At 35.4% G+C, this 10766-nt stretch overlaps 1 protein-coding gene across 7 annotated transcripts in view; it reads left to right on the top strand.

The window, feature by feature from the left end:
- The window catches only part of PKIB (cAMP-dependent protein kinase inhibitor beta), a 114634-nt gene extending 106778 nt beyond the window's left edge, over positions 1–7856 (top strand). For all 7 annotated transcript variants that reach the window (XM_008007189.3, XM_008007191.3, XM_038000960.2 and 4 more), the window contains one exon: positions 7082–7856. In XM_008007189.3, coding sequence (XP_008005380.1) covers positions 7082–7149 — 68 coding nt within the window. In that variant the 3' untranslated portion in view covers positions 7150–7856. The remainder of the gene's footprint in view (positions 1–7081) is intronic.
- Positions 7857–10766: the final 2910 nt, after the last annotated feature.

Genomic DNA, 10766 nt, shown 5'->3' on the forward strand with positions numbered 1-10766 from the left:
AAGGCTTAGTGGATGTTCAGCCTTTTCCAAAGTAGAATATTTCATCTTTTTGTCTCATGCTGTGTATGTAGAAACTGAAGTTTTATTTATTCATTGCATGTGTATAGTTATAGTCATGCACAAAGCTAGTAATTGGGAATACAAAAGTGAACAAATATGATCTTTCTGTCAATGAGCTTTCAATTTTATTGAGAAGTATTCATAAATAAAGTAATTTTTCTTCTGCCATCCATTGACAAATCACTTTGGAAGATTCTGCTTCACTGTAGTGTGCCACAAGCCCTTTAATTCTCAAATCTAGGAAGACGTTTACTTTCAAGTAGGGATGAGATTCTTTCAAGAAATTTTTTGTAGAAAAGGTGATCATTCTTGACATTAAGAGAAAGGTAGAGCTGTCACACCATGAAGGGAAATCTTAGGTCTCTCTCTCCATTGTTTACATACAGTTTATATAGCTTCCAGAATTTAGTCTCCTGAAAACGAATATAAGGATACTTTCAATAAAGTGTTAAAAGGTGCCTTTCATTTAAAAACCCTTATGGAGATTTAAAAAAAAACAACAACAAAACCCTGAATCAAAGTTAAAAACTACACTCAGAGAGATTAAAGACCATTTTTGTTCCAAGTCATTAGCAAACTACTCACCTTTTGTGCCCCGTTTTAGACTCTCAGGTGGACTCTAGTGTATGTTTGGGAATTTATTCTTGGTGACAACAAAGCAAGTGAGAACCAGAAGCCTCTCACATCTGGCCCATTTCTGGGAGCCCAAGAAGAAGGCTCTTGGTTCTTTGCTTCAGGAGGTTATTTACTACCTGGTAAAGTTTCAAATGTTCCTGGTTCATTCTCTATGAAATGGTTATATCCTTGTAGGCCAGGAGCTGTGACCAGATCCTGCAGTTCCATGATTACCTCATTTTTTTCCAAAGGCCACTGTTTGTCATATGCGACACTATAGGTGAGAATTAAAAAGCATACACTTCAACGTAAAATATAATAAGAAGAATGAAAAGATGGAAAAGAGAAGGGAAGAAAGAAATAAACATATATGTAATGTTCTTGGCCTTTTAAGTTTGAAAATGTAATATGACCATAGGAACATGATGTTGCTGTTGGAGTCCGTTCTAAACTAGTGAGGTAGAGAAGGCAATTACTTGTTAGTGTAAAAACCCTAATTAAATTTTATACACCTTCAACACACACAAAACCTTAATGTAACTGACATTACTTAATCAAGCAAAAGAGAGCAAATACACTATGGGAGAGTCAGCAGTGTTCTCCATTTTATTTTGGTCACTAGAGAGACTAGGATCTGAAAGAATATGCTACTGTTTTCATATTTTTCTTCGTATCATTTTGAAATAAAGTCAAAGGCATCAGTTAAGAAACTGAAAATGGTAAAAATGAATTCACAAATAACGCCAGATGCTAAAGATTACGCAAAAGGATGAAGGCATGTTGTAAAGTGAAATAGGCCAGGCACAGAAAGGCAAATACCACATGATCTTATTCATGGAATCTGAAAGAGACAAACAGCTAGAATCAGAGAGTAGAATGGTAGCTACCAGGAAAATTAGGAAGATGATGGTCAAAATATATAAAATTACAATTAGGAGAAATAAGTTCAGGGGATCTATTGTAGCAAAGCGGTGACTATAGTTAATAACTATTGTATACTTGAAGATTGCCAAGTGAGTAGATTTTGAGTGTTCCCACCACACATACACACACATACGTAAGTATGTGAGATAATGAATATGTTAATTAGCTGGATTTAGTCACTCTGCAATGTATGCATCTATCAAAACATCATGTTGCACAACAACATAAGTATATATAATTTTTATTTGTCAATGAAAAATTAAAGAGTAGAAAAAAATACACAAAAGGATATAGGCTTACATAGGTACATGACATAGATAATATTTTATTAACAAAGTTATAAGTAAGCAGTTTGAAGATTTATCTTTTTCTCATTAGCTAAGTATAGATATTATTATGAATTTTAAAAGGAATGGTTTCCAATTAATAATGAAAACTGAAAGCGGGAGTCTGTCTCAGATGTTATGGTTTCAATAATTTATTCACGTAAACATGCAAATTATGAGGTGAGGAAGATCTGCAGATTTCCCTCAGGTCTATCTTCTTTTGTTTATATTTTTAATTTTTTTAATAAACATGCATAAGTGGCAGGAAATCTAGGATTTCCAGTGTCCTGCATACTGCATGAAATTAACCTGAGGTTTGCCCAGTTCATAATCTGTCTTAATCTATTCCTTATGAATTGATAACCATGATAAAAAGGTCAATGATATTTGATGACATATGAACAAGAGGTGACAGAGGGTGGCATCCTGGGATGGAGAAAGGTCAGCGGATTTGGGATATGTTTTATAGGCAGAATCAATAGGACTTGCTGATGAATTGGATGTGGCAGAGATGAGGAAGAGAATTGGGGGATAACTCCTCAAGCAGTCAGGCAGGTGCTGATGCTATAACACTGAGAAGTGTTAGCCTAGAGGATGGGCAATTTTGAGAGTTGGAGGAGTGAAAAGTTTTGTGTTTAGGATACCTATGAGACATCTAAATGGACAAGTCAATGAAGCAATTTGATATATAGGTCTGGTGGACCAGAGGGAAAAAGATTCAGAGATACACATTTTTGAAAATTTGAGTGTATTTTTTTTTTTTTTTGAGACGGAGTTTCACTCTTGTCTCCCAGGCTGGAGTGCAATGGCATCATCTCAGCTCACTGCAACCTCTGCATCCTGGTTTCAAGTGACTCTCCTGTCTCAAACTTCTGAGTAGCTGGGATTACAGGCACCCACCACCACCACATGCCAGTAATATTTGTATTTTTAGTAGAGATGGGGTTTCACCACATTGGGAAGGCTGGTCTCAAACTCCTGACTTCAGGTGATCTGCCCAACTTGGTCTCCCAAAGTACTGGGGTTACAGGCATGAGCCACCGCACCTGGCCTTGAGTGTATATTTTCAAAATTTATTTTATATGATTGAGGAGAAAATAGTGCAAATGAAATTCTCCCATACCTCATAAGCCACACAAGTAGATTACCTTTACAGTACAAATGGAAACAGAGAATATGAGAAAGAAAGAGAGAGCCTTAGAAGGCCTCCACTCTTTTGATATATAGATGTTACCATAACTAACCCCAAACAGGTTAAGTGACTTGCTCGAGCTCACAAAAATTAAGTGATAATAGAATTCTGGTTCCAAAGCCTTCATCTTTCCCATTATACCAACTTTTCTCTATAAATGCTTCATGGAAATTCTTTTAGGTATTAATGTGTCACCCAGATAAAAAGGATGCTGTGGTCAAATAAGTTTGGAATTGCTGGTTTCAACATAATTGGCTTTTTACACTTCTCGGAATGTTTCCTTTTTAGACAAGGACTTCTCAGAACCTTTGTTACAGAGACTTTAAAGTAATAGTGTGTCTACATCCTTCTAAAAATAGAACATACAGCATTTTTTTTTCCTCTCATTTATTTGACCGTCTCTAAAGAAGCATCTTGCAGAATTATTGTTCTGTGAAGCACTCTAAAAATGTGACAAGAAGTAGAAAAAACAGTTGATACAAAGAAGAGCAGAACACAAGGATGGAAATAGAAAATGTAAAAAAAAATAGACTATTATAATCTGATTTATGTTAAACATATATTAATGAAAAGCCTAATTTAGTAAACGGTTAAAGTGGTTTATTACCTAAAAGATACATAATAAGGATCTGGACATAATATTTATATTAAGTAACGTGTTACTACATATGAGAAATGTTTTTCCAAACTAGGCTTCTAGAGAACAGAATCAAGCCAGATAATCTAGAACTCAACATTTTCTTACTTTCTCAAGAGTTCTTATTATGATCAAAAAAGTGAGATAAATAACTGTTCAAAAAAGCTTATTAACATTTGAAATGACAGTAACAGGCTTGAAAGGGAAGTTTGATGTTGCACTCTCAGAGAAATTATGTTGAAAGAATATATTGAAAATATATTCAATTACATTGAAAGCACTTGACATGTGCAGAAGCTTGAAGAATAACAATGTTAACTAGGAAGTTCATAATATATGAAAAATAATTTTCCTTTCATTAACATCACAATACAAAAAGTTTTCTTTTCATTAACATCACAATTCAAAGTTGACAGCAATCATAACCTCTTGAGCAGATTATTGTTTCTTTTTATCTACTATCATCTTTCAATGTATTTCTAAACACTTTCACATTACAAAGCAAAAAATGAGACTATAAGAGGTATTTGAAATCATGTTTTATATTTTAGTTAATAATCCTGAGCAAGATACTAGATTGACAACAAATGGTATCCTGTTAGTTTTCATCTAATTATTACCTTGATTTCCTAGTACATTTCATAGAAAGATAACAACTTAAGGGGACTTCATATTATTATCTGCTCATTAGACAAACTTGAGATAGCAGATTTAACAACTCTTCTCTGAAAGCTATAAAGCTTTGTGTGTAGCTTGCTTAGAATCTGTGGTGGCAAGTGCAGCTTCAATTACTATACAAATAATTTAGTCCTTTGTATTTCATACTGTTACAGAGTACCATTTTCCACCAAGCTTATTTTTCTAAGGGATTTCTTTCAATACACACATAAAAGCACCTGCCATGTTAATTAGAAGGCAACCAATTATGATTGCTAGGGGTACAAATTCTCCCTTGATCCCAAATCTCCCTCCAGCTACTGTCCTAGTTCTCCATTTCTGTTTTGTAACAAAACTTCTTGACAGAGTTATCTGCTTCTGTGGCTCCAAATCTTCTGCGTCCCATTCTCTCTCTCACCCTAATAAGATTTTCACCTCACCACATCACCCCACTGCTATTTCAAAATGACAAATGACATTGTCTCTGCTAATATCAGTGGTTCATTCTTAGCCCTCCTCTTGCATGATCTCTTAGTCATAGATGATTGTCACTCTTTCCTGTAACGTTTCTCTTCCCTTGGCTTTCTGGACACTCCACTCATCTAGTTTTCTTCCTGCTTCCCTGGCTGCTCCTCCTTCAGCTTTACTTTCCTCATCTCCCCTAACTCTTAATAAATTGGAGGTTATCAAAATTTGGTCTTTGTACATCATATCTATCAACACTCTGTCACTTGTGATGTAATCTGATCTCGTTGGGATAATGATCGTGCTTTGATGACTTACAAATTTGTATCTCCAACCTGGAGCTCTCCTGAACTGCACACTCATACACCAATTGCCTAATTGGCATCTCTGCTTGGATATCTAATGGGAATCTCAAACTTAATGGATATAAAAGTGAACTCCAGATAGTCTCCCAACAACAGCTCTTTCTGCATTTTCCCATCTCTGAGTGGCAATTCATACTTCCAGTTAACAAAATTATTGCCAAAAATATTGGAATCATCCTTATTTCCCTTCTTTTTCTTGTATTCTCCATCTCATCTATCAGTGAATACTGTCAGCTCTACTTTCAAAATTGATCCATAAATCTGCCATTTTTCACTCACAAGATCTAGTTTTTTTTGGTACCTCTGTGACTCCATTTTCCCTTCTAATTTTCTCTGCCACTGTCCCATTTGCAAATCCTTCCTGTGTTTTATTGTCTTTGGCCTTGCTTTTCTCTGTGCTTGGAATGCTCTTCTCCCTGCTATCTATATAGAATTCTTCTTCAACTTTTCAGGCCTTTACTCAAATGTCCCCTTCTTAGTGAGGCATACCCAGCTAATTCTCTCTAGAATTGCATCCTCCAGGCCCCAAGACTTCTTGACAATTTCTATTTTCCACTCCTGCTTTAATGTCTTCATTAGCCCTTTTTACTTCTGATTGACCACACATTTTATTTATTTTGTTTATTGTCCGTATTTCTCATCAGATTTTTCCTGAGAGCCAGGATTTATGTTTTGTTCATTGCCTTGTACATAGTACACGCTTAATAAATATTTGACGAATTAAAGTTGAAGAACTGAATAGAGTCCATCAGATTTCAAAGATGCCATTGATGACTTGGTAGGAGCAGTTTTGTAGAAGTAGTAGACCCAAATAATTTTACTTAAAAATGGAGACAACAAAAGAGGGATAATTCTTAAAGGATGAAAGAGAAGATAGGATGTGGAAGACTTACAGTTGAAAGAGGGTCTTTTTTAGTTTAAAGATGGTAGTGAATTGAGGGAATGAAGGAGCCGGGAGAAAGGAAAAGTCAGATACAATGAAGAGCAGTAGATAATTATTAGAGTCAACCTCTTGATGAAGCAAAAATGGATAGGATGTGGGATCATGAAGGTATTAGACTGCACAGCAGGAGTAGCACCAGGAGCCAGCTCCAAAATTGTGCAGCCAGGGTGGTTGCATAGGGCTCCTTGATTAGAGGAGACTTGCGCTTGGTTTAATGTTCTATTGTTGCTGTCTTGAAATTTTTCATTATTTTTGAACAAGGGTACTGCATTTTCATTTTGCACTGGGCACCAACAAATTACATAGCCAGTGCTGACGAGTGCATCTTCCATTGTAAAAAGAGGGAAGGCAGAAAGAATAAGCACAGATCACAGAGAGTTTTAGACCTTAATGGCAGGAAGTTGAGGGAGCTCCTGTCTGATAGCTTTGATTTTTTTTCCCATGAAGTAGAAAGTGAGGTTATCTCCTAAGAAAGAACAAAGAGAGTAGAAAGTGTGAAGCTGGGGAGAGTACAATCCTGCATAGGGAAATGGCTAAGGACATGGACCACGGAGTCAGTTGGCCCAAGCTCAAGTTGTGACTGTCACTCACTAGTCTCTGACTTTGGACAAGTCGCTTAACCAGCTTGTGTTTCATTTTAGTAATCTGTAAATGGAGGCTCTGAGAATATTCTAGAAGACTGCCTGGCACTTAATAACTCTGTAGAATAGGAGACAGTTCATCAGGAGAAGGTAGATTCCCAAACCTACTCATATCTGTCTTCTTTGTATAGTTTCCATATCTGAATTGAGGGCAAAATATGGACAATGGACCAAGGAAAAACCAACAGTTTTATTCCAATATAATATAAAATAAATTTCAATGTATTCCACATATGAATGGAATTTTTTTTTTCAGATGCAAAAGAGAAAGATGAAGAAACAACACAAGACCAATTGGAAAAGCCTCAAAATGAAGAAAAATGAAGGCTCATAATCTGTCAAGAGTGCTGAATTTCTGCATGTTGAAAGACTTAGTGGTTCTGTTTTCCTGAGACATTTAATCTGGTGGTAACTGTGGTAACATTGCAACCCTAAGCAGCATGTGTATATTAGATAATTGTGTTGTGATGCTACTCACTTTGATTGCAATGATGATGTCCAATCTAAGCTATTAAAAGGCAGGTCACTTCCAAATCGCACCGAAGGAAAAGGTTAAAAATAATACATGATCACAGAAATGCATACCAATTGTCTGTAAGCCCAACAAAATTCACTATTCTCTTTTGGATTTACTTAGCCTGATGTATTTTTAATTCAATTTTTATGGTAATGAGCAAATCGTTTCTTGGTAAATGTAAATCAAACACCATTGATTTAAAACTTCATGGAATTTGTAGAAAATTATGGACTTTTTTTTTTTTTTTTTTGGTGAGAAAGAACAATCGTCAAAACTCACATGGATAGCGTTTGTTTTTAGCCAAAAATGCCCCAGATTTTTTCCCAAACCTCAAAAACGATTTGGAAAAACTGTAAAAGTTTGATAACAGAAATATCTTTAGGATATTTTTGCCTGACATATTTTGCTTCTAGTATGTGCCTACTGTGATTTTTTTCATGTGGAAAATGCAAAATTTGTAACAAAATGGTTATATGGAACATGCCTATTAAATGAGTTTTACTATCTTCCTTAACTTTGGTATGTGTATGTGTGTGTGCGTTTTACTTTAATATGAATTATACAAAATACTAGTGGTTTTACACTCTCTTTTCTTATTCTTAGGGCTTTTGTGTATGTCTGATTTGTTTTTAAATACCTTCCTCAGGAATGCAGATCTTAATTTTTATATTTTTTTAAAGTAGCTAACATAGCAGTAGGCACTTAAGCATTTAGTCAATGATGCTGGTAGAAATAGTAAAATACATCCTTTAAACATATGTATCTAAACATATATTTTAAAAGGAGCAAAAATAAAACCAAAGTGTTAGTAAATTCTGTTTTATTAGACATTTTAGAAAAATAATAGAATTCTGAAGTTTTAAAAATGTCAGTGATTAATTTATTTTCATTTTCAGAAATATATGCATGCAGTTATATTTTATTTTATTGTTGACTTAGGCCACGTCTGTATACAGTAACCGAATAAACTCTTTTGCTGCTAAAGAGATTTGTTACTGACACAAGTCTCCTTCACTTTATCTTCAGAAGTAGGCTGGGTAAAAAATGGTGACACATTTTAAAGAATGAAGCTAATAGTTTTTGCAATATAAATCACCTCTGACTTATTTTATTGACAGAGCTTACCTTTATATCTTATATACACTAAAGGAGTAGATCTCAAAGAACCTGATTGCTTTAAGTTTTTAAATATAGTTTTTTCTTATTAAATAATCAAAAGTAATATTTTAAGTGTAGCACTAATTTAATATTCAATAACATTTATCACAGCCATTACAATTATATTTCTAAAAGTTATTTAATGACATGAGGTTATATAATCAGATAAAGAGAGATTAGAGTGGAACAGTGGTTTTCAACATGTGTGGGGAAGCAATTTTGACCTCTAGAGGGCATTTGGTAATGTCTGGAGACTTTTTGGCTGCCACAACTGGAGGTGGAAAGCAAGGTAGAAAAGGTGCTACTGTAATGTAGTAGGCAGAGGCCAGGGATACCGTTACACTGCTAAGCATCGTACTGTCCCGCAGGGCATCCCTGCCAGCAAGGATTACCCGGCCATGTGTGTCAACAATGCTGACACTCTGGAGTAGAGTTAAACTGTTAAGCATGTGGATTTTAAATTCAGATTATCTAGGTTTGAATTGTAGCTCTGCTACTCAGTAGTTGCTTTATCCTGGGCAACTTACATCATGTCTCTAAGTCTGTTTTATCCTCTGTGGAATGGTTTTAATAATAGTGCATACTTTATAGGGTGGGTGGAGGCAGTAAATGAGATAGTATATGCAAAACAATTGAATAATGCCTGGCAAAGAATAATTATTCAATAAATATTAGCTATCATCATCATCATTGTCATATTTATTCAAGATGCTCTTGCCAATACTGTGGTAGTGGAGGTGGTAGGAAGCTCTATTTGTTTATTTGTCTGTCTTCTGCCTTTCTTTGTGACTTCACAAACTCTGTGATCCCCAATGCTTGGTGCTGGGAGAAAACAGGATGGTAGAAATAGACAATTCATGGTAATTACCACATGAATGCCAATTCCATCATGCTAATGGGTGACTGACAGGCTATGAGTATTACCATTTAACAATGAGTCTACTCACTAGTGTTTGATGACAGTTACTGCAAAAAAATAGAATCTCGAGTCAGTATTTAAATGAGTAACTTGTTCCATGAAAATATAGAAGAAATAAAGTGACATCATTCTTGGGTCATAGTTTTCTACAGTATTTTTCTCATTTAGAAAACCAAAAGTAAAGCCATGTCCCTCATTATTGCTACCAGTTACATATATTCTGACTGATACATATTCTAAATCACTTATTCACTACAATGCACACACAAATATTCCACTATTTTGTATTACCCAAGGTATCAGGCTTGTTAACTGAGAATATGTGCCAACAAATATGGTTTATTTTTACTGAAGAGTCCAGACAAAGGAGAATGAGAGGTCAGTAGCAGTTTAAAGAGAACACTGAATTTGCCTACCAACTTTTTAAAAAATCAAGCTATTTTGAGGAACCTATGGTATTTTGTCATAGCAAGTAGACACTTTTAGCAAAGCTATTTATTTGGGACTCATTAAAGAAAGTCTGCTTGCCCATTTTGCCATTGTCTTTGTATAAGGCACTTGCTTTAGTCAATAGCTATAAAGTCTAAATTAACACTGTCAGATAATGAGGCTAAAAGGTGACAATAAAGCTAGAAAGCAGCTGTCTGAAAACTTAACTCTGTATAAAGGAGAAAGAACAAAAAGAATCTATTTTGTGTCATGTACCCAGAGATATTTTGTGATCTGGGAAGAAAAGATTTGAACCTTCTTAAAATGTTAGTGAGTATAAGGAGAGGTGCCCTACTTAGAAAATAAACCACTAGTTTTCCTTAGGTGGCTTGACAACTTGGGCAGATGTTTGGTAAGGGATGGGGGGATAGAGAGCAGCAAGAGGAAAATGAAAATTCTGGTGTTCTATGCCACTGTAGAATGACTATAGTTAACAATAATATATAATTTAAAATAGCTAGAAGGGGCTGGGCACAGTGACTCACACCTGTAATCCCAGCACTTTGGAAGAGCAAGGTGGGTGGATCACTCGAAGTCAGGAGTTCAAGACCAGCCTGGCCAACATGGTGAAACTCTGTCTCTACTGAAAATACAAAAATTAGCTGGGTGTAAAAAAAAATTAGCTTGGTGTGGTGGTGGGTGCTATTGTCCTAGCTACTCAGGAGGCTAAGGCAGGAGAATCACTTGAACCCAGGAGACAGAGGTTGCAGTGGGCCGAGATTGTGCCACTGCACTCCAGCCTGGGCAATAGAGCAAGACTCTGTCTCAGAAAACAAAAACAAAAACAAAATAAAATAAAATAGCTAGAAGGAGAATGTTGAGCATTCTCACCACAAAGAAATGACAAATGCTTGAGAT

Source organism: Chlorocebus sabaeus, chromosome 13, assembly GCF_047675955.1.
Source record: "Chlorocebus sabaeus isolate Y175 chromosome 13, mChlSab1.0.hap1, whole genome shotgun sequence".
Classification (NCBI taxonomy): Eukaryota; Metazoa; Chordata; class Mammalia; order Primates; family Cercopithecidae; genus Chlorocebus; species Chlorocebus sabaeus.